Genomic DNA, 24,563 nt, shown 5'->3' on the forward strand with positions numbered 1-24,563 from the left:
TTCCCTAATAGGGCAGCCTGGCATAAGGGAGACTTCATTCATGGGGTACACAGATAGGCTAGGCCTATCTTAACAGCTTTGGTGAAGAAATGTTTCATAGAGAGAATTAAAGGGTACCTCTAATAAAGGCCTGTGAGGTTAGTATCCTTAATGTGTTTAGGGCTTACTCCTTAACCCTACGTTCTCCTAGGGAAGACAGTGTGCCCCTGCTTGTTCCGACCTCTCGTGCCTTTCATTCATCGGCTCGAGTAGGGTGGACCATTTCTACTTTTTAAGTGGTACGGGGATTGAACCCAGAGTTTGTGCGTGCTAGGCTGGTGCTCAGTCATTAGGCTCTTCTTTAATCCAGATGTTCAGTTTCAGTACTCAGTAGGAAAATCCTCCTTTGTAAAACAACTAAGTACATTCAAATAGTGTATTATTTAATTCGATTCTTGTTGATTTTGAGAGTATAAAGCTATCAATACTTAGACAAATCAAAGCTCAAAATATATTTAAAAATGTAAACATTCATAATTTTTAAAACCACTATCATTTCATTTTTATCTAATTGTATTTTACCTGTATGCAATGGATTTTCCCTACTTTTATCTGTAGAGATATTGGATTTTTATGTAGTAGTAATTTTCAATGAAGAAGGAAATACCAAAACTTCGGGTGAGTATCCTTTGTTATTCATGAATGAGTTAAACTTAGATCTCCCTACATTGTCTAAAATGAGGAAAATTAAAATGTTATAAACTTGAAATTCACTTCCTAGGAGTCAAAACTCTGGATACCGTGACTTATCAAGAGAAACTAGACAAACCGAAGCTGTCGTAGGTGGAGGAGCCTCTGATCTCTCTGCCTCCATGGCTCAGGTGCTGGGATTTAGGTGTGCACCACTGCACCCTGTACATGTATGCATTGTTCATGTATGCATTGTTCATGTATGCCTTGTTCATGCTGACCAAGTACTCCATGGCTGAGCTCCACCCTCAGCAAAGGAGAACACTATAAATACAGCAAGTAAATACCATTCACTCAGTGCCTGATCTGTGTTCTCAGCAGGTACTTGCCAGGTGTTTAAGAAGTGCTCAAAATGTTCCTTCCTGCCTTTTCTCAAGACTGTCAACAGACTGCAGACCTTGGTGGCTAAAGTACCGACTAGAGAAATTGCTGAATGGGAAAGGCTCGGTCTAGGGAAATGATAATCACTGAGCTGACACCATGGTCGCTGTGGAGCCGTACAGCGCAGGCATTGCCGCTGAGGGCTAAGTCAGACTCCGTACAGCGCAGGCATTGCGGCTGAGGGCTAAGTTGGACTACTGTGTGTGGGGTGCACTCAGCTTCCGCTGTTCTTGCAATGCTTCCAAACCCGTTGGACTTTTAATTGGAATTAAATTTGAGGAAAACTCAGGGTTACACCTAGCTAGACACATAGAGTTTCATGCTGTTTTAACATGTGTGCACGTGTGTACATCTGTGTGCGTATATATTGTCCTCACCTTTGTCTGTGGCTTATTTACTTTTATGTTACAGATAATATTTTATTTTGAATTTTTATCTTTTCCTTTTCTCTTTGCCTCATTTAAATTAAATACAGATTTATTTCTACCGTGCTTGAGTATATGTTTGTAATTTATTATAATAGAACTCATCCTTATTAAAGTCAAATGCTTGGTGCTTCTGTCCTGTTGTTTCATGAACTGAAAGACTGAGACTCTTGTAACAGTCCCTGCTTTTGACGTATAGATCATTGATGTCACAAGTGCCTTTATTTTTGTTTGTATATAAATCCCAGAAGACACATTGTTCTTTAAAGGCACACACACACACACACACGCACGCACGCACGCACGCACGCACGCACGCACACTTGACAACTGTCATTATAAGCCTTGGGGATAATAATCTCAACAGTTGGGAAGCAGAAGCAGGAGGACCAGAGTCCATAGTTATCTTTAGCGGAGAGAGATAATCCAAGACCAAACGGGGCTACATAAGAATTTGTCTCTCAAACAACAACAACAACAACAACAAAAAAAAAGCCCTAAAACATTGAAGTTCTTCTGTTTTAAGTGCTAACCCCGCTAAGACGCTACATACCCTTTCCCACTAGCATCCGGGTTAACTTTGCTTTGCATGGCTGTGTTTTATGAGGCCAGGTCTGCCTAGTAAACCCATGCCGGCCTGGGCTTTGCTGTGTCGCCCTTCTTCCAGCTTCCCATCCTCCTGCCCTCTCTGCCACCTGTGTGCTAGGATGACAGCTGTGCTGCTCCGTCACTGTGGTAAACCCTTTGTAAACTAGTTCTAAGTTACAAGTCATTTCTCTTTGCAATGACATTTCCATATTGGATTTTATATTTTGAGTTAATTTTCTAGAATAGTGACAGTGTGATTTTTCCCTCTGGTTTCCATAGTTTCTAGTGCATCCATCTAGAGCATTTCCTGTCCTTGTTAATTTAAAGAGCAGACATGTTTGTCTTTTGTTTCTCTCAGGTCGCCCGCCTTTGTAGTTCTTTGGGTTGTTGTGGTCGCTCTGTGTGTGTGGCTGGGAGAGATTCCTTTTTCTTAGCATTGCTTGAGAATTTAGTAAGCACCTCCGTGCATTTTCACTTGGTTTTCTATTATTTCCTGGTTAGTCTCTTTTCTGATTATATTTGAAAACTCCTAGACATTGAATTGTCTTTTTTTCATTGTTGTTTTAAATTGCTTATAAGAATTTAGGGGTGGGGTCTTGGTGATCTAGAGTCAGGTTGATTGATCTTTACAGGATTGAGGTTTTCTCAACCTCCTAGTAGCACAGCATTTATCTCAGCCTTGCATCCCCTCCCTCCTTTTCCCATCATCCTGGGGACTGACTGTAGGGCCTGCACACACTAGCCAGAGCCTTGCATGGCTTTTTGTTTACTTTTGGTGCTGGTAGGAAATTCTGTAGGCCTTGATGAAAGCCATAGTTGCTTTTGCTTGCCTGCTTGTACTTTAGTTTTCTAGGTGGTTCATCGTGGCTTCAGACATCTTCTCCACAGACCTTCCTGTTAAGCGGAGCCCTGAGTGCCATGCCTGGCCTTCTCTACCTGTGCTGCAGTTCAGTTGTCACTCTTCTCCCAAGCCCTCGGTGCTTTGGTTCTCTTTCTGTTTTTTGGTTTTTTTATTTTAAATGTGTGTGTGTCAGAAGCGTGTAAGCATACATCCACCACAATGCCCACGTCAGAACAGCTTGAGAGAGTCCACTCTTTCCATCCTGTGGTTTCCAGGTATTGAACTCAAGTTGTTCTCTTGCTGTCAAACACTTGAAGTATAGAGTCATTCACTGGCGTGGGAAGTCTTTTCAAATACTTAGTTACGTATGTTTAGCTTTGCGTAATAAGGTGGGAGTAAATGACCTATTCCACCATCTCTTTAAGTAAAAATATTCATTTTAGACCTTTTGCCTACTTAAAAAATCTCCTAAGGCTGTTTTTCTTCATCCATCCTTCCAGTAAGTGCCCCACCATTATTAGAGCATGATCTAGACTTTGTGTTTAATTTGGTCTTTTATTACTTCTTTTGAAAAACCTAAAATGTAGAACACTAGTGGGAAGGTACACATATATATTTGTATATTTGGTTTGTTTTTATTAGATTTTCTATACTTAAAGACAATTATGGAGCTGGAGAGATGGCTCAGCGGTTAAGAGCACTGACTGCCCTTCCAGAGGTCCTGAGTTCAATTCCCAGCAACCACATGGTGGCTCACACCCATCTGTAATGAGATCTGATGCCCTCTTCTGGTGTGTCTGAACACAGCTACAGTGCACTCATATACATAAAATAAATAATTTTTTTAAAAAAGATAAGCGTGTATTCACCAGTATGATATAGAAATTTATAGTTTTCTGGCAAAGTACAATCTTTTCTGGTTATTTTAAATGTATTAAATAAATGTTGTTGATAGTTCATTGCTTTTTATAAAGAAATTATTTGAATTTAATTTTTAGAGCTTTAAATTTTTTTATGTGTGAGTTTTAATGGCATATATGTATCTGTGCTACATATGTTTTTGGTGCCTATGGAACCCGAAAGTCAGTGCTGAATCCACTGTAATGATCTTCTATAAGAATTGTAAGTGCCCTTAATCACCAAGCCAATACTAGCCCCAGGATTTATGTTGATAATCTGTGTGTGCGCTTGTGTGCCTGTCATGTGCATGTGCGTGTGTGTGCCTGTCATGTGCATGTGCGCGTGTGTTTACTACCTATGTGAGGGTGCCTGCTGAAGCCCCAGAAGGGGAGCTGGAGTTATAAGTGGTTACGAACTGCCCTGTATGGTGGGTTAGGAACAAAACTCTGTAACAGTACAAGAGCTCTTAATGGCTCAGCCCTCTCTCTCCAGCTGTGCACTTAATCTTTTATCACTTGGTAGCTACATAATCAGTAGTTAATGATAATTTTAATATATTGTAAATGTTTGTCTAAATGTTTAAGTACAGTTCAATTCACTATGATAACCTCGTTTAGAGTAGCATTTGGTCAGTGTTCTGTCTCAAGAACTAGACACAGACAGACAGACACACAGATCTAATTATCATTGTAAATCAGTCGTTTCTTTTGGCTGTGGTAGAGAGCAGTCAATTTATAAGTCAGCTTTGTTTGGTAGCATTACTTACAGCTTGCTTGGAAGTGAATGTGAAGTTTCTGATGGAAATGTCATTCCAATCTCTAGGTCTATCTCTGGTGTCCACTTCTATTTACCTTGTGGTAAATTTCAAGATGACAATGATATTCTCTCCAATGCTAAAAGTATCTTAAATTTTTCTCAGCTAATGTCTTTCTATTCCTTGTTTGGTTTGGTTTGGTTTGGTTTTTGTTTATTGTTGGCTTTGTCTTCTCTTTGATTTTGTTGCTTTGCTTGTTTGGTAAATGGATTGGGGCAAGAGACGTCTCCAGTTAGCTATATCTTGTTAGTCTGCATAAAAGAATATATAGTCAGTTTCTAAATGGTATGATTTGATTTCGATAAAACATTTATTTTCATTGGTGGCAGAACCTCTGTACTTTTGAGTTTCTGTTTCCTTTGTTTAAAAAGAGTGTTGATGAATAAAATATTCATTGGGTATTTTTCACCTTACTGGAAATACCTAGTTTACTTTTGCTTCTGATTTTACTGAGGTCAGTTAATATTGGCACTTGGGCTGCTACAGTTGTTCGCCATGCATTGGAGCATGTTCTGCATCCTTGAGATCTGCTTATGAGTCCTGAGTTAGTGATTCCTTAGTCACTGTGTCTGGAGTGGCGTTGCCCTCACCTGGAAATCAGTAGCTTGTTCCTTCCTCCTCCACGCTTGTCACCTTCAACTCCGGTCTGTTCTGTTTGTTATGGATTAAGATGCGTTTGTCAAGAATCGGCTTTTAAGTGGCCCTTTTTTTTCTTTACAGAATTTAAAGTGTTTGTTTTAATGTGTGTGTGTGTCTGCATGTGTACATGGGCATGTTGTTTTTAATGTGTGTGTGTCTGCATGTGTACATGGGCATGTTTTTAATGTGTGTGTGTCTGCATGTGTACATGGGCATGTTGGTGCAGGTGCCCACAGAAGCTTGGGAGCCACCTGGCATGGATGCAGGGACCCAGCTCCGATCCTGTGCCAGAGCAGTGTGTGCTTTTATTCACTGAGCCATCTCTCATACCCTGTCTCAGGTAGGGTTTCACTGCTGTGCACAGACACCATGACCAAGGCAACTCTTATAAGAACAGCATTTAATTGGGCTGGCTTACAGGTTCAGAGGTTCAGTCCATCATCATCAAGGTGGGAGCATGGCAGTGTCCAGCAGGCATGGTGCAGGAGGAGCTGAGAGGTCTACATCTTCATCTACAGGCTGCTAGAAGACTGGCTCCCAGGCAGCTAGGATGGGAGTCTTAAGGTCCACAGTGACACACCTACTCCAGCAAGGCCACTCCTACTCCAAGGCCACACCTCTTAAAAGTACCACTTCCTGGGCCTGGCATATACAAACCATCACACACCTCAAATGTCTAAGTCTTAAGCCACATAAGTTTAGACTGCTCGACAGAACTCCACCTTCTTCTACAGCGGTGCCCCTGAGCCTCAAGGGAGGTACAGTAGAATGTGAGGATCAGGCCGGGTTCTGTACAGCTCCTTTTTACCTCTCTAGCAAAGGATTCTGCAGGCGTAAGTTTTATTCTCCTCTAAGAGGAACAAGTGAATAATAATGAAATAAATTAATGAGATAAATAAATTTAGAAACATGACTGGATACTGAACTATCCCTTCTCTTTAAGATTTTCATATCATTAGACAATACATAGAGTACTGTTGTAAATACTTTTAGATAGGGTCTCAACAAGTGACTCTTTGGGGAAGTTCTGCATGAGAAGAAACTGCTGGTTTTAAAGAGGACCAACAGTTACCTCATAAAAGTTCAGTTTCTTAACAACCTGTTGGAGCTAAAACCTTGAAGAGTATCCTTTGCCCTACTGCTAATACGTGGACCAGCAAGTGTTTCCAAAGCAGTCTGCTCATATTTGTCTCCTCCATGAGCCATCTTTATTAAAACGTGTGTCTGCTGGGATGCTCAAAGTCATGTCGCAAACTCAAATCCCAGTTTCTTGAGGCTTTGTGGCTCATTCTGTGTTGTGTATTCTGAATATTACGACCAAAACTACCATTCTTTAATCTCCAACATAACTGTCAGTTATTTCCTTAATTAAAGATAGTTGGCCTTGGTGATTTTTCACATTGTGCTTTTGAAGAAATCTTGTTACTTTTAACTTCATGCTGGATACATAGGTTTTGGAAAGTACCCTTAATATGATTTTTTAAAAAAAAGAAGTAAATGTAACAAAATATGACTAAAGCAATGAAATAGTTGCGGCAATTTACAGATCAGAACAGGAGAAGAGCAACTGAGAGTAGCTACATGATAGAAAAGTCCAAAAGTGATTTTTTTTTTTTCCCTAGATAGATTTTGCTGACCATGTAGTCTCTGGTTACATTTTACATGAATGAGGGAATACTTTTTTTTTTTTAGCACTGTTGTGCTTTTATAGTTTGCTTTTTATTTGTTAAAAATTATTTTTAAAATATTAAATAAGATTTTTATTTTATTTGATGACCTAGAGCAGTTTTGAACGAGGGGATAAATAATTAGAATAGAGTTGTAAAAGGTGGCGTCACCCTTGCCTGTTCTTGTTCCTGTTGTGTGCGTTTGTAGCTGTGCTGTCTTGTGCCCTTTAGCTGAACAAGTTTAGCTCCTCAGTGAGGTTTATCCGCATTTGTTCCCATCCTTCACTTTCGCTGTCTGAGGTCAGGAAGCAAAGTGTTAAATCATGAATTAATTTGCTTATGTGATGGAAATGGATTCATAATACTCTGCTTGCTTAGCCACTGTTTGTGACTTGAATAATTCACACGATGTTTCCCTCATCTCCTTTTGGTGTTCCAGAACTGTTACTACCAGTGCCATTCTTAGCATTTCCCTCCGCACTGTACTATCTGTGATTTCTTTTCTTTTTTAAAAAAATTTATTTATTTATTTTATTTATATGAGTGCACTGTAGCTGTGTTCAGACACACCAGAAGAGGGCATCAGACCCTATTACAGATGGTTGTGAGCCACCATGTGGTTGCTGGGAATTGAACTCAGGACCTCTGGAAGAGCAGTCAGTGCTCTTAACCGCTGAGCCACCTCTCCAGCCCCCCATCTGTGATTTCTTTTCTTTTTTTCTTTTTTTTTTTTTTTTCTTTTTTTCGGAGCTGGGGACCGAACCCAGGGCCTTGAGCTTGCTAGGCAAGTGCTCTACCACTGAGCTAAATCTCCAACCCCATATCTGTGATTTCTTATGCCGTCTTCCTTTCCCCTGCTGTTTTAAATGTATTACTAGATTTTTTGTTTTAGGTCCTTGATTTTTTTTGGTTTTGTTTTGTTTTAAGAAACAAGTAAATTTTATCACTATAATAATTGAGAAATCAATCATACCTTTGTGCAGGATGTATTTTATTATAGAGTCCTTTCTCATGCACTTTCCACACCAGTATCAAAATCCCATATAGGCTATATAAAGAGTGTACCCCCTGTACCGCTGGTACCGCCTTGTATCACCCTGTACCCCCTTGTGCCTCCATGTACCGCCGTGTATGGCCGTGTTCAACTGGCCTCCTGTCTGCTCCTCTACTCATGAAGCTGCAGCTGCTACTTGCAGCTACTGCAGCACGGCCTGAGTTCCCCACTGCATTTCCAACAAAACCTCACACAGTGTCCATACAGGCCCTACTGTACCTTCCTCTTCTACTGTTTCCTTCCTACCTTCCTCCCCTCCTTCTTTTGCCGTCCTCGCTCCTGTCTGTTCTCTTTGCTCCTCTTGTTTCTTGTCTTCTTTCCTTCTATTCCTTGCGTGGCAGCCTCTGATAAAAGTTAACCCTGAGGGAGGAGGCTTCCGTGTTAGTGCCAGCTCAAATCCACTAAGACCTATGTCTGAAATGTGTGGTGCTGTTCTTTATCTTCATTAATGAGGTGTTTTTGTGATGTAGAGAGAAATATACCACAAGCAATTACGGGGCTGTTGGTTACCTCCAAGATGTACATGCTACTGTCGTAACGAGGTATGGTCATTGGTTGCATCCCTCCGTGGAAGTCTGCATGGTGCCTTCTGATACTGTGAAAGTTAGACAAGAGGAAGGAGGCTTTCATGTCAGATCCAGCTTGGATTCCCACTTCCTGTGTCCAACATTCTGTCTTCAGCCTCAGCGACTGACTGACTTTCAACCACTGTTGTGTTGCTGTTTGCCACGCTCAACCTTGTTTGGATTTGTGTTTCCCTCATTGCTAGGATGATGAGCATAATATTTTGTGATATTTCTTAGCCACTTTTTTCTTTTGGAACTCTGTTCAGACCCCATCCCTCCTTTTTAAGTCTGGGTTATTAGGTTTTTTGTTTGGTTTTGCTTTCTTTTTTAGTTCTTACATATTTCAGATAATAATCTTCTGTCAGATGTTTAGCTAGCAAAGATCCTCTTCCATTTTGTGAACTTTCTACTAACACATAATGCTTGTTTCTTTAGGTATGCAGAAGCTTTTCAGTTTTATAAAGACCCACATGTCAATTATTGGTCTTAATTTTGGGGCAAATGGGGTCTTACTTGGAAAGTCCTTTTTTATACCTATATTTTATAGAGTATTACCTCTGATAGTCGTGGGACTAATGGATCAGGAATACGAAGGGCCAAGGGTGCTTCAACCTGGGATGACACCTCAGATGAGGACAGCAGGAGTGGGCTAACTTCCCCCCCCCAACCTGCGTCTGTAAAATTGGCTCCCCCCACCATCAACCCTAATAGGAATTGATTACCCTGACACTTCTCTCCTTGTGCATCTTATAAGGCTGTCCAGTGTTTTCCCCCACCTCTACCCTACAGCCACTGACTACATAGATGAGGTGTCTTCCCACTCCCCTGCCCTGGCCAATGGTGTACGGCCACACAAACCTTGCTGCAGAGACCCTGGCCACCTCCCCAGGGGCATAGATACCCTCCTCCCCCACCCCAATAAATGGGCCAGTTCTCCAAAGCTCTTCCCTGATAACGTTTTTTCTTGTTTTCCTTCCTTCCTTCCTTTTTCCTTTCTTTTCCCCCACCCACTTATTGCTTACTGAGATCCTGCACTGCATCCACCCATGCCCAGTTAAGCTCCCCTTCCTCTAGCGCAGCCTGGTGCGCATGGGACCTTGCTACTCCTGGGAAGTGGACATGGGGTAGGGTGGCAGTATTTGTGTAGAACTTTCAGTGTCTCATATTCAGGTCTTTGGTTCATCCGGAGTTAGTTTTTGTTCAGTACATTAGATATGCGTCTAATTTCATTCTTTTTTTTGTGTGGACTTTGAGTTTTCCCGGCATCGTTTGCTGATGATGCTGGCTTTTCTCCAGTGTATGTTTTTATCATCTGTGTGAAATACCAGATGGATGTAGTTATATGTATTTGTGTTTGGGTTTTCTATTTTGTCCCATTAGTCTGTATTTCTTTTTGTGTGTATGTGTCAGTACCATAATGGTTTTATTATTGTGGCTTTGTAATATATCTTGACGTATGGAATGACAATTCCCCTCAGCATTGCTCCTTTTGCCCAGGTCTGCTTTGATTGGCAGGATCTTTTGTGGTTCCATATAAATTTTAGAATAGTTTTTTTCCTATTTCTGTGAAAAATGAGGTGGGGATTTTGATTAGATTGCATTGAGTCTATAAGTGACTTTTGATAGAACGGTTATTTGACAATATTCTATTTTACCTCAGGTTCACTTTTGGCTGTGAAGCCAGATCAATAGCTAAAACCTAGTCAGAAATGACTCTGCCATCCTCACCTGCCACGGCAGCTGTGGCATTCATTCATTCATTCATTCATTCATTCATTCATTCATCCATTTATTTTACCATGCTACTCAATTTATATCTAAGATTATGCATATTTTTCCTTCTGTGGTAGCTGCACCAAGATCATGGATGGGCTTGGTTTATGTGCCCTTTGTGGACTTAAACTACAAAGGGACTATTCATTTTCAGACATTCTTCCATCCTTTAGACTATAAGCTACTTGCTTGGGGCATCCCTGGGTCAGACTGCAGTGTTCTGTGTGTGCACATCTTAGCGTGGTGCCGAGTCTACAGCGGTGAGACGGGCTGTAGTGAAAGACTCTCCTGACCCAGTTGAGCTCACAAGGAAAGCTCGGGAGGAAGGGAAAGTGGTGATTTAATTCCTTTTTGTCTCTAGGCATGAATTATTATTGCTTTTGTAGCCATTTAAAGTTTTTCATTCAGATGCAGGAATATAACAAGGAAAAACAATTCATTGAGATAAAATGGCAGAGTTTTATTAAAGTTTCACACTTTATTATGTATTGTTTCTATCTCTTTGCACAATTTCAGAAGGGTGGCTAGATTACATGGGAAGGAGCTTTACAAACATGAGACTGTTGTGGGATGTAAGTCATTTATTACGTGGGGAGTGTGTCACAGAGGTAGAGCGTCTTGCTAACACACAAGTTGATCCCATGAAAGCGCCACCTCTTACTTTCAGAAAGACCTAGAAGGAGAACACGAACTAGTGATGGTTTTCCCTGTAGTTAATTCATAAAAGTTTTTTTAATTTATTTATTGTCTGTTGTATGTGTGTGGCCTACATGCCTGTTTGTCTACCACATTTGTGAGTACAGATGGTCGTGAACCTCTACAAATAAAGGAAATAAATAAAATAGATGATAAAATAATCTATGATAGATGATACATATATACATACATACATACATACATACATACATACATACATACATACATGGATGGATGATGGATGCAGCATGCTTTGTGACAGCAATTGTAAAACAGAAGCTTATGATCATGGAAGAACTGAGTTACTATCACTTGGGTAAGTAGTGCATTGCTATTATATGTTGGTAAAATAGTCACAGAAATATATTGAAATATGCAGTGAGCCTGTATAGACTTCAGGGTCAGGGAATTGTCTTTTCATTTGTGTTTATAGTAACTTAATAGCTCTTTTTAGTTTTATTTTTGCAATAATAGATTTACGTTGAATCAAGGATATAGTCCAGATCAAAGTTACTACATTTCCTTGCTAAATTACCTTTCCAATTATATCTTTTTTTTCCCCTGAAAAGTTGGTAAACTAACAGTTATTTGAAAAGTCTGATGACTTAACTCCAGATACAAAAGTTAATTTGTAAAATAAATCAAAATCAGTCTTCTATAGTTATTAATAGGAATTCATTATATCGTTGCAGAAAATAGCTCAGAGTGATCTTCATAAAGGATAGCAATTTTTTCACTTGGCCATTAGAACCCATCACAAGTCTTTTTGGTATGAGTATAGCTATTGCTCCTACAACAAAAACCTCATTCCTACTGTATGAATCTACGTTTATCACCGCTTATGGTGGTGAGCTAACAGCCTTGGACAGCACACTGAGCACATCATGCCATTTTATCCTCAGCACAGCCTCATCAGTTAAGCCTCAGTGCCGGCTAAGGCTTCAGCCTGGATCACTGGGACTTGGTTCATTATCTTTTTTCTGTTGTAAGCCGCAGAGCTTGGGCTTAGCAGGTCTGTAACCTAGGTTACCTCCTAAGTCTTGTCTTCTAACTCCTCCTGTTTTCCTTCTTTGGGCGGTGTTGGTGAGGAAGGCTTTATTTGGTTTACATTTCTTCATCCTCTCAGAGCATGAACAGTGCATGCAGTGTTCGTCATTCACCCGCAGGCGCTCGTAGTTTGCTCTACTGTAGATAGTTTTGTTCCTGGAGTTGTGAGGTTTTTTGTACAGAGAAGAACCATTGCGCTGAGTTTACCACCGTGTCCTAGTGAGTGAAGTCACTGTCTTCTTAGCACACGGTGTTGTTCTCCTCACTATGGCTATGAACAGACTCCAGTCTTAGGTACCCAGGAAAGAAAGAAACATGCAGTAGAAGTTTAAAAGTAACATACAATGGTTTTCTCTTTCAGTTATCTAGAAAAGTACGAGAAAGTTCACCATTTCGGGGAAGATGATGATGAGGTACCACCGGGCAATCCAAAGCCACAGCTCCCTATTGGTGCGATTCCGTCTTCCTACAACTACCAGCAGCACAGCGTGTCAGGTACGTACCACGGGCTTTGCTGGGCGTAGGCCCAGAGGGTTGAAGTGCGATGTAGACATCATGCGCGTGCGCGGTGAGTTAGGTGACCTACTGTGCACATGAGCATGCTTAAGTCCTTAGGCCTTTCCCAGCTTGGCTTTACTTTCTGTTAGAGCCCTTTGTACCACAGATTATAAAAGTAAGTTTGGGACTGGAGAGGTGGCTCAGCGGTTAATAGCACTGACTGCCCTTCCAGAGGTCCTGAGTTCAATTCCCAGCAACCACATGGTGGCTCACAACCATCTGTAATGAGATCTGGTGCCCTCTTCTGGTGTGTCTGAAGACAGCTACAGTGTACTTATATATAATAAACAAATATCTTTTTTTTTTAAAGGAAAGTTTGGGAATTTTTTAAAGTAAATTTTCTTACTGATTTTCCTTATTAGCTTATCATTAGTAAATTTATTCCAAATAGCTAATAAATGACAAAAAGGAAGGTCTATTTAAGAGTAGAGAAACTGGGGGTTGGGGATTTAGCTCAGTGGTAGAGCGCTTGGCTAGCAGGCGCAAGGCCCTGGGTTCGGTCCCCAGCTCCGAAAAAAAGAAAAAAAAAAAAAAAAGTAGAGAAACTGACCATAAACTACCATAAGAAACCTGGGCTCAGAGGGACCGAGTGTTAGGGAAGCCACAAGCCCTGCATGGAGTCCACTGCAATGCATAAAGAATGTCAGAAATGATCTGAATTCTGTCATTCCTAACATGATGTTACAGGTCTTTTTCAATCAAGTGGCATCGTTATAGAAATTTCTGTAGCTGCAAAGGAATGATTTGGATCAGGAAATAATTAACTTGAAACTCTGGTAAAGAGATTGGAATGGAGCTGCTGGAGGTCCTAGTTTTCAGGAGTTCTGGAAGATGAGCTGGGATCCATGTCTTTAGCATTTGGCCTACTCAGGGCAAGAGATAGCAACATTGTAAGCAAAAAAAAAGAGTTGTTTTATGCGTTTTCCGTGGTTGGTCATTGGTCCTTGTGCAGAGCTCTAATGGTCGCTGGCTCTCTGATTTAAGCAGGCACACTGTGTACTGTTTCACCTCTTCATTTTATGCTCATGTCTATTTCCAAAGTTTCATTCATGTTGGATTTGCCTCTGTTTCTTCCCCAACGATTCCATAACTGAAGACATAGAGGCTCTTCTTAATAATCGCGGTTTGCCTAGGGAGAGGCACCATCACATGCCTTTTTAAATGACAGCAGTGAGGCAGGAAGTCAGTGCGAAGCAAACCTTTAAATGTGCTGTTTGTACTGCCGTCAGCTCCTGCCTTGGCTTCCCTGGATGATGAACTACAAGCTGTGAGCGGGAATAAGCCCTTTAATAAACCCTTTCCTTCTCAGATTGCTTTTGGTCTCAGTTCATCGTAGTAACAGGAAGCAAGCTCAGTCTCTTTATTGCTTTGGTTTTGAGACAGGGTTTTGCTCTGCAGCCCTGCTTGACTCAAAGCTCCTATTCTCTTCCTGCCTCAGTTTCCCAACTGTGAGATTACAGTAGCCTGTCACCACACCCCGCTGTTTATTTGTACAGATTACAGTCCTGGTTAACTTCACCTAACCACAACCTCTGGCTCTGAATGACAGGCTCTTTTTTGCATTTTTGGAAGCCTGTGCTGAAAACCTGGTGGAGCTATGTACTCAGAAGCCAATGGCAAAGATGGCTGAAGCTACCTGTTTAAAAGCCGAAGGCTCACCCATCAACCTGCTGTAACATCCCACTTTTGATATAATGTTTCTGCTTCATTATGGTGGGAATCTAGACAGTTGTCTTAGATGTATCCTAATTTGACAGTCTGCACAAGAGATACTTAAAGAAGAGGCCATTAGGAGCTTTCTTCTCCATAGCAGAATTCGTGGTTCACACTGAAGAAAGATGGTGCTTCAGAGCAAGAGATATGTTGCATCTTGGTGACACTATTGTACTAATGATCGTGGTTATCACCCATACAAAACCCTTACCTGGTAGCTCTCCAAGTTATCAGTAGGAAAGTTGAGAAAACTCAACTTGTGTTTTGCTTTGGGTTTTGTGTGTGTGTGTGTGTGTGTGTGTGTGTGTGTGTGTGTGTGTGTGTGTGTGTCTGTCTCTGTCTCTGTCTCTGTCTGTGTGTCTGTGAAAAACCTATGCCAAAATAAAAATTACCTAGTGATTAATTTTGAAATTGTATTTAAGGATAAGACCTAAGTAAAGAATTCAAGGTCAGAGTCCTGGCTTGGCACAAGGGAAGGCCTAGGTTCCTCTTCCAGCATCACACACATAATCAATCCCAGATGTGGTAGCACCGGAACTCCAGCAGGTCAGTCAGGGTGACCCTGAGCCGGAAGCCTGTCTGTGCTACCAGGGAAAAGAACGTCTTTTCTTAAAAATAAAAAAGTCAGGTACCACTCAGTGGTTAAAGTGCTTGTCATTCAACCATGAAGGCCAGAGTTTAGATTCCCCAGAAACCCACATAAATATATGGCAGCCCAACCCCAGGAGACAGATGTGCTCTCTAGGTGTGTAGACAAGCTCTGGATTTCCTTTAAAGACTCTTTCCGAAGTGAAAACTGAGAGTTTTTGGAAAGTTAATTGAGTTGCATGGGGTTTTGCTGGGGCAAACACATGAAGGAGTGTTTTTCTGAAATGGCTAAGGCAGACTCAAGGAGGAACATTTCACTGAAGCAGACACAGGAGAGAGGATGTCCTGCTGAAGCAAACATGTGAAAGGACACGTGATGAAGGATTCCTCACTAATGGCACGCATGTATTGGTTCGCCTTACATTGTGTAGTTGAGCTGCATTCGTCAGGACTCCACCGAGAGAAACGCATTAAGAAACTCCTGGTGGTGTGCCTCAGCTTCCTGACTGATTGGCAGAGTGATGTCAGCTGAGACAGATGCACATGTCGGGCAAGAGCCGTGGAGGATGAGTGACGTCTGGAGGATATAAATAGGACTCTAAAAAGAACTGGATGGACAGTGATGGAGGCTGAGCTTGGCTTACTTATAGAGCCAGCTATACAGTGATGGTCCCTGACCTCGTTTGCTGACAGAGGCATGGCCGAGAACTCCTGGTGCTCCTGCTGGTCCCTCCTGCTGACTTGTACTGAGGCTGAGGCCTGGCTGTCTCTGTGAGGTCATGCCATGGCTGCTGATTTGAATTTGCTATTCTAACTCTACCAAACTGGACTGCTGGTGAATCCGTGATGTGTCCGAGAGTGGATCGAGCTACCATATCTAACCTATGAACTGAACTGTTGATTTCCAGACTACACAGATGGGAGTTGCTCCAAAGAACCATTTCTAAATAGCCCCCTATCCCCCTCGCCCCCCTATCCTTTCTTTTCGGCTACCTCTGCTGGGTGGTGGGCTACAAGGGAGGTTAAAGTGGTTAAGATTAATCATTAAAGTAGGTTTTGAAAAAATTAAAGTTCCATCTTTGTGAGTGACTCGGGTGACTAAGTGGCTAGGAATGAAGGAGGGTGATTTTGACAGCTCAGGCCTCCATCCACACGCACAGAAGCACATCACCAATCATACATTGAGAGAGCGGATGGGTGTCTGAATTTTCCCAAGATTATTGAATCTTTCCCACTTTAAATAGCAGAAAATGTTGAGAAGTTTCTGTTTTCAGCATGGATTATTCAACACTGATACCAATATATTTTTGTTGGAATTGTGCATATGTTTTAAAGGTTTATACAAGTGGGTGAAGGTTGCTGATGAGCAAACGTGGGCGGGGTCTTATGCATGTTAGACAAGGGTTCAATGACTGCATACCCAGCTCTTTCCTAACCTTAAGTATGGGTGAAAACCTATGTCGGACAACTCACTGAAGCTAATAAGGACTCTCCTGTGTCAGAGCTAGTCACTGCAACCCTGACTGCTGAGTGACTGCATAGTCTAAAGGACATTGCCAACACGAATACTATCCCACAGAGTCCTGAAAAAGCATGAATAACCTTCTAGGAGGAATTCTTTCTTTTCTCTAAATTGAAAATAGGAAGAAATGGTTGCCTCAAATTTAATTTGTTAACAGTGATACACTTCAATAAACATTAAATCAAGATTCTTAAAAATAAACTGCCGATCTTATCCTGAAATAATATAGCTCCCTGGTGTGGAGAAGGAAGACTTTAAGGCCTGTGGGTATAGGTTTGCTGATGAGCCTCACTTCAGTCCTTGTCCAGCTTGGTGTGAAACACGTGTGGGGGAACAGGCCTCCTGTCCCTGGGATCCCAAGTACTTGGGATTGTGGGTGTGGACCACTCACCTTGTCTGACAGCAGGGCAAGTGTGGGGTTAGATTAAATGTTGAAGCAGTCAGTTCTCTCTTTCCTGTGCAATCCAGTAACCAAAACTCACATCATCAGGCTTGGCTGTAAAACCCTTTACCCACCAAGCCATCTTTCTAGCCTGTATCTTAATGTCCTATGTTTCTTATACAGTATCTCTAGGGATCTTTATGACTAAAGCCTGATGTGATTAGAGACACGTTGTATTTGTTGGTTGTTTAGTAGCAAAGTTCATTAGTAAGAATATATATATGTGTGTGTGAATATATATATGTGTATATATATGTGTATATATATGTATATATGTGTGTGTATATATATGTATATGTGTATATATATATATATATATATATATATATAGAGAGAGAGAGAGAGAGAGAGAGAGAGAGAGATATTTTATCCTTCAGTAACAGATCAAGAAATGCCAAGATTAGCTTGAGGAGTTTAAAATTCCAGATTTATTTCTACCCAGGCGGTTTCAGTAAAGATGTCAAAAAAATGAACTACTGGCAAGACTGACTTATCATCAGGATTATTAACAGGGATGTTACTGTTACAATGTAGAAACATTGGAATCTGTACCTGTATCCCTAGATATTTGTCTGCTTCTTAAGATATCTGAGAAATTTCATTCATTCATCAAAATCATTAAAATAATCTATATATTCTTGTGTTTGTTTAGCAGAGTTCAGTCTTGGGTGTTCTCCTCAGTCACTTTTCATTTTGTTTGTGAGACAGGACTTGTGACTGAACCTGAGCTCATAAGTGGGCAAGACTAGCTGGCCAGCAAGCTCCATGACACTCTTGTCTACGCCGCCTTCCCAGGCTAAGAGTAGTTCCAGCACACCATGGCTAGGTTGTTTTGATGCCGGGGACTTGAAATCGAGCCCTCCCCATGTCTGTGTCACCTGCACTTACCCGCTGAGCTGTGCTGTGTGTTGCTGTTCAGGGTTAAATGTTGCAGACTCCCTGTCTCGGTCACCTGTTACTCTCCTATGTGCCCACCGTTGTTAGCGGTGTTCCTAGAACACTTTAGAATGGGAGAGCTGTCTGTTCAGGTGTCAGTGCTGCGCCACATACGGTCCCAAACCTGTATTCTGTAGTTTGGGAGCCTTAATCAAGAGGAACGTGAGCAGAGCCAATCAAAGCAGCAGATCAAGATCACGTCTCACACCTGCCCCTTAGGAACTATTTTTTTTTTCTGTTATATATTTAAAAGGTTCTTACTTGTATTTTATAGGGAAGTTTTACAGGTTATTGTTTTACATGAATCCAGGTATTTCTGAAGTGTTGGGAAATGTTTGGTCTGGACATTTTCCAACTCTCATTTTCTTAAACTAGTGACAGCTTTATTTAAAAATATTGTCCTAGGGTGTTTGTCTAGCGCCATGGCTGCCCAAGGTCCAGATGTACTATAATTGTGTTTTTTCCGTTTGCCTATCTAATGACTTTGAAAGTTTTGTTAAATAGATATTTTAAAATCAGTTCTCACATAAAAAAAAGTCTTTTTTTTTCTTTAGGAAATAATTTCTTAAGACCCCAAAACATAGCTGGGTGTGGTAGCATATGGTTTTAATCCCAGCATTTAAGAGGCAGAGGCAGGTACATCCCTGAATTCAAGGCCAACCTGGTCTACAGATTCAGGAAATCCAGGGCTACACAGAGAAACACTGTTTCAAAAACAAAGCGGAAACAAAACAAAAGTGAAAATGTACAATTAATTTACATCAAAATTAAAATTTCTCTTTGAAACAATAAGAATGCAACGTACTGACTGGGAAGTTTTAGAAGAAATACTGAATAAATGATTCATAGTCAAGGTACTTAATGCTGATACTAAGGGATGGCCAGGGTGAAAAGGGAGCTCTGTTCTAGAGATGAGTAACACGCGACAGCCATCTTGAAAAGTGTGTTTGCAGTTCTGAAAAAGTGGAGCATTCAATTTGTATGTGAGACCCAGCACTTTGACTTCTAGATATTTAACCCAGAAAAATGGGGGTGACCCCAAAAAGTCCTACACTGGAATGTTTATAATAGCCATATTTATAGGTAGAACTAGAAACAGTAGAAATCCTTTCATTGGGGACATGATGAACTGTGTGTAGAAAGTAATGCATTACTCATTCAGCTGTCAATTTGGACCTCAAAAGCAGTTGGTTAAGTGAGAGGAAACACGCACAAAGGCCTATGGATTGTGTGAGTTTATGGACCTGATATTTCACAATCAAACAGAACTAAGGACGAGAGCACAGTAGGGGTGGGACGGGATGGCAGCAGAGGGGCAGGACCGCTGTGTGGATGGCTATGGTTAGAGAGCCTTATGTGCTTTTTAAAGTTTTTGGATTCTGATGCTCAAAACTATGGCTTTTACTGCTATCCCCGTAAATCCAGTGAAATAGTGATTTGCTCTGGCTTCATCGGTGATATTCAAGAAGGTAAGTGCATTTTAATATTTAAAATATACTTTTAACAATTAGTAAGCTGGAAAAGTTGGCAGAGCTTGTAGCTTACACTGAAGAAAGAGAAGGGGAAGGGAAAGCGTAGTCCGCTGTGTGTTTCCCAGAGAGGAGCCATAGTTACCCATCCGCCAGGAGCGTACAAGGGGCTATGTTTAGAACAGAGTAGCCGCAGTTATTGTCCGTGATCGACTTACAGTGTGCTGTTCTGTCTTTTTGTCTTTAATAGATTATCTACGTCAAAGTTATGGGTTATCTATGGATTTTAATTCGCCAAATGATTATAATAAACTGGTGCTTTCACTGTTATCTGGACTCCCAAACGAAGTGGACTTCGCCATTAATGTGTGCACTCTCCTCTCAAACGAAAGCAAGCACGTCATGCAGCTTGAAAAAGATCCCAAAATCATCACTTTATTACTTGCTAATGCTGGGGTGTTTGATGACAGTAAGTTTTAGTGAGCTTCGAGTGCAAATTTTTCATGTTTTTTTAATTGTTTTATTGAATATTTTATGTATTTACATTTCAAATGTTATCCCCCTTCCCCCCTCTCCAATCCCCACTCCTGCTGCTTCTTTAAAGATGCTCCCACTCCCACCTCAACGCCCTGGCATTCCTCTACATTGGGGAAACAAGCCTTCACAGGACCAAGGGCCTCTCCTCCTATTAATGCCAAACAATGCCATCCTCTTCTACAAATACAGCTGGGACCATGTGGACTCTGGTTGGTGATTTAGTCCCTGGGAGCTCTGAGGGTCTGGTTACTTAATATTGTTATTCTTTTTTTTTTTTTTTTTTTTTTTCCGGAGCTGGGGACCGAACCCAGGGCCTTGCGCTTCCTAGGTAAGCGCTCTACCACTGAGCTAAATCCCCAGCCCTGTTATTCTTCCTATAGGGTTGCAAACCCCTTCAGCTCCTTCATTCCTTTCTCTAACTCCTACATTGAGGTCCCGGTGCTCAGTTCCATGGCTAGCTGCAAGCATCTTAATCTGTATCAGTAAGGCTCTGGCAGAACCTCTCAGGAGATAACTATATTAGGCTCCTGTTAGCAAGCACTTCTTGGCATCAGCAATAGTGACTGGGTTTGGTGGCTGCATTTGGGATGGATCCCCAGGTGAGACAGTCTCTGGATGACTTTCTTTCAGTCTCTGCTCCACTCTTTATCCCTCTATTTCCCCCTGTGAGTATTTTGTTCCCCCCTTCTAAGGATTGAAGCATCCACATTTTTGTCATCCTGAGCTTCTTGTGGTCTGTAAATTGTATCTTGGGTATTCCGGGCTTTTGGGATAATATTTAATTATCAGTAAGTATATATCATGTGTGTTCTTTTGTGATTCAGTTACCTCACTCAGGATGATATTTTCCAGTTCCGACCATTTGCCTATGAATTTCATGAAGTCATTGTTTTTAATAGCTGAGTAGTATTCCATTGTGTAGATGTACCACATTTTCTGTATCCATTCCTCTGTTGAAGGGCATCTGGGTTCTTTCCAGCTTCTGGCTATTATAAATAAGGCTGCTGTGAACATAGTGGAGCACGTGTCTTTTTTATATGTTGGGGCATCTTTTGGGTATATGCCCAAGAGAGGTATGGCTGGATCCTCAGGCAGTTCAATGTCCAATTTCCTGAGGAACCTCCAGACTGATTTCCAGAATGGTCATACCAGTCTGCAATCCCACCAACAATGGAGGAGTGTTCCTCTTTCTCCACATCCTCGCCAGCATCTGCTGCCACCTGAGTTTTTGATCTTAGCCATTCTCACTGGTGTGAGGTGAAATCTCAGGGTTGTTTTGATTTGCATTTCCCTGATGACTGAGGATGTTGAATATTTCTTTAGGTGCTTCTCAGCCATTTGATGTTCCTCAGCTGAGAATTCTTTGTTTAGCTCTGTACCTTATTTTTTAATAGGGTTATTTGGCTCTCTGGAGTCTTAACTTCTTGAGTTCTTTGTATATATTGGATATTAGCCCTCTATCAGATGTAGGATTGGTAGAGATCTTTTCCCAATCTGTTGGTTGCTGTTTTGTTCTATAGACAGAGTCCTTCGCCTTACAGAAGCTTTGCAATTTTCTGAGGTACCATTTGTCGATTCTTGATCTTAGAACATAAGCCATTGGTGTTCAGGAAATTTTCCCAGTGCCCATGTGTTCAAGACTCTTCCCCACTCTCTCTTCTATTAGTTTGAGTGTATCTAGTTTGATCCACTTGGACTTGAGCTTTGTACAAGAATTTAAGAGTGGATTGATTCACATTCTTCTACATGCTGACCACCACTTGAACCAGCACCATTTGTTGAAAATGGTCTTTTTTCCACTGGATGATTTTTGCTCCTTTGTCAAAGATCAAGTGACTATAGGTGTGTGGGTTCACTTCTGGGTCTTCAATTCTATTCCATTGATCTACCTGCCTGTCTCTGTACCAATACCATGCAGTTGTTTTTTGTTTTTTTTTAAATCACAATTGCTCTGTAATATAAGCTTGAAGTCAGGGGTGTTGATTCCCCCAGAAGTTCTTTCATTGTTGAAACTAGTTTTTGCCATCCTGGGTTTTTTTGTTATTCGAGATGTATTTGTGAATTGCTCTTTCCTACTCTATGAAGAATTGAGTTGGAATTTTGATGGGGATTGCATTGAATCTGTAGATTGTTTTTGGTAAAACGACCATTTGTACTATACTAATCCTGCCGATCCATGAGCATGGAAGGTCTTTCCATCTTCTGATATCTTCTTCCGAGACTTGAAGTTCTTGTCATACAGATGTTTCACTTGCTTGGTTAGAGTCACATCAAGGTATTTTATATTATTTGTGACTATTGTGAAGGGTGTCATTTCCCTAATTTCTTGCTCAGCCTGTTTATCCTTTGAGTGGAGGAAGGCTATTGATTTGTTTGAGTCATTTTTATACCCAGCCCTTTTGCTGGAGTTGTTTATCAGGCTTAGGAGTTCTCTGGAATTTTGGGGGTCACTTAGGTATACTATCATATCATCTGCAAATAGTGATATTTTGACTTTTTCGTTTCCAATTTGTATCCCTTTGACCTCATTTTGTTGTCTGATTGCTCTGGCTAGGACTTCAAGTACTACATTGAACAGGTAGGGAGAGTGTGGGCAGCCTTGTCTGGTCCCTGATTTTAGTGGGATTGCTTCAAGATTCTCTCCCTTTAGTTTAATGTTAGCTACTGGTTTGCTGTATCTTGCTTTTTACTATGTTTAGGTATGGGCCTTGAATTCCTATTCTTTCCAGGACTTTAACAAGAAGAGGTGTTGAATGTTGTCACGTGCTTCCTCAGCATCTAGTGAGATGATCGTGTGCTTTTATTTCTTTGAGTTTGTTTATATAGTGGATTACGTTGTTGGATTTCTGTATACTGAATCATTCCTGCATCCCTGGAATGAAGCCTACCTGATCATGGTGAATGATCGTTTTGATGTGTTCATGGATTCAGTTTGCGAGAATTAATTATTGACTATATTTGCATCGATATTCATGAGGGAAATTGGTCTGAAGTTCTCTTTCTTTGTAGGGTCTTTGTGTGGTTTATGTGTAAGCATAACTCTGGCTTCAAAGAAGGAATTGGGTAGTGTTCCTGCTGTTTCTGTTTTGTGGAACAGTTTGAAGAGTATTGGTATGAGGTCTTTGAAAGTCTGATAGAATTCTATACTAAACCCATGGGAGACTTAATGCTTGCTTCTATTTCTTATGGGACTATTTAGATAGTTTAAGTGATCCTGATTTAACTTTGGTACCTTGTATCTGTGTAGAAAATTGTCCATTTCCTCCAGATTTTCTGGTTTTGATGAGTATAGGCTTTTGTACTAGGATCTAATACTTTTTTTTTAAATTTCCTCAGTTTCTGTTATGTCTCCCTTTTCATTTCTGATTTTGGTAATTTGGATACTGTCTCTTTGCCCTCTGGTTAGTCTGGCTCAGGGTTTATCTATATTTTGTTGATTTTTCTCAAATAACCTGCTCCTGGTTTTGTCGATTCTTTGTATAGTTCCTTTTGTTTCTACTTGGTTCATTTCAGCTCTGAGTTTGATTATTTTCTGCTGTCTACTCCTCGCGGGTGTGTTTGTTTCCTTTTGTTCTAGAGCTTTCTGGTGTGCCATCAACCTGCTAATGTATGCTCTTTCCAGTTTCTTTTTGGAGGTACTCAGAGCTATTATGCGTTTTCCTCTTAGCACTTCTTTCATTGTATCCCATAATTTTGGCTGTGTTATACCTTCATTTTCATGAAATCTTTAAAAGTCTGTAATTTCATTTTTTATTTCTTCCTTGACCAAGTTATCATTGAGTAGAGCATTTTTCATCTTCCGTGTGTTTGTGGGCTTTGTGTTGTTTTTGTTGTTACTGAAGGCCAGCCTTAGTCCGTGGTGATCTGATAGGATGTAAGAGACTATTTCATTCTTTTTGTATCTGTTGAGGCCTGTTTTGTGACCAATTACATGGTCAATTTTGTAGAAGGTGCCATCAGGTGCTAAGAAGTTATTTTCTTTTGATTTAGGATGAAATATGTTCTATAGATATCTGTTAAATCCAAATGGTTCATAACTTCTGTTAGTCTATCTATGTCTCTGTTTAGTTTCTGTCTCCATGATCTGTCCACTGCTGAGAGTGGGGTATGAAGTCTCCCACTATTACTGTGTGAGGTGCAATGTGTGTGCTTTGAGCTTTAGTAAGGTTTCTTTTATGAATGTGGGTGCCCTTGCATTTGAAGCATAGATGTTCAGAATTGAGAGTTCATCTTGGAAGATTTTTCCTTTGATGAATATGAAGTGTCCTTACCTTTTTTTGATAACTTTTAGTTGAAAGTCAATTTTATTCGATATTAGATTGGCTATTCCAGCTTGTTTCTTAGGACCATTTGCTTGGAACCTTTTTTCTCCAGCCTTTTACTCTGACGTGGTGTCAGTCTATGTCTTTTCATTGGAGAATTGAGTCCATTGATGTTGAGATAGATTAAGGAATAGTGAGTGTTGTTTCCTGTTATTTTTTGTTTTTAAGAGGTGGACTTACTTTTCTGTAGATATCTTCTTTTGTTGAAAAAAGATTACTTTCTTGCCTTTTCCAGGGTGTAGTTTCCCCCCTTGTGTTGGATTTTTCCATCTATTATCCTTTGTAGGGCTGGATTTGTAGAAAGATATTGTGTAAATTTGGTTTTGTCATGGAATATCTTGGTTTCTCCATCTATG

General features: G+C 40.7%; 1 protein-coding gene across 2 annotated transcripts in view; it reads left to right on the forward strand.

Annotated features, from left to right (window-relative positions):
* Positions 1 to 24,563, forward strand: part of Arid2 (AT-rich interaction domain 2) — a 117,443-nt gene that overhangs the window by 40,667 nt on the left and 52,213 nt on the right. For both annotated transcript variants that reach the window (XM_345867.10, XM_063264356.1), the window contains 2 exons: positions 12,482 to 12,615; positions 19,599 to 19,817. In XM_345867.10, the coding sequence (XP_345868.4) occupies positions 12,482 to 12,615; positions 19,599 to 19,817 (353 nt within the window). The remainder of the gene's footprint in view (positions 1 to 12,481; positions 12,616 to 19,598; positions 19,818 to 24,563) is intronic.

Source organism: Rattus norvegicus, chromosome 7 (genome assembly GCF_036323735.1).
Source record: "Rattus norvegicus strain BN/NHsdMcwi chromosome 7, GRCr8, whole genome shotgun sequence".
NCBI lineage: Eukaryota > Metazoa > Chordata > Mammalia > Rodentia > Muridae > Rattus > Rattus norvegicus.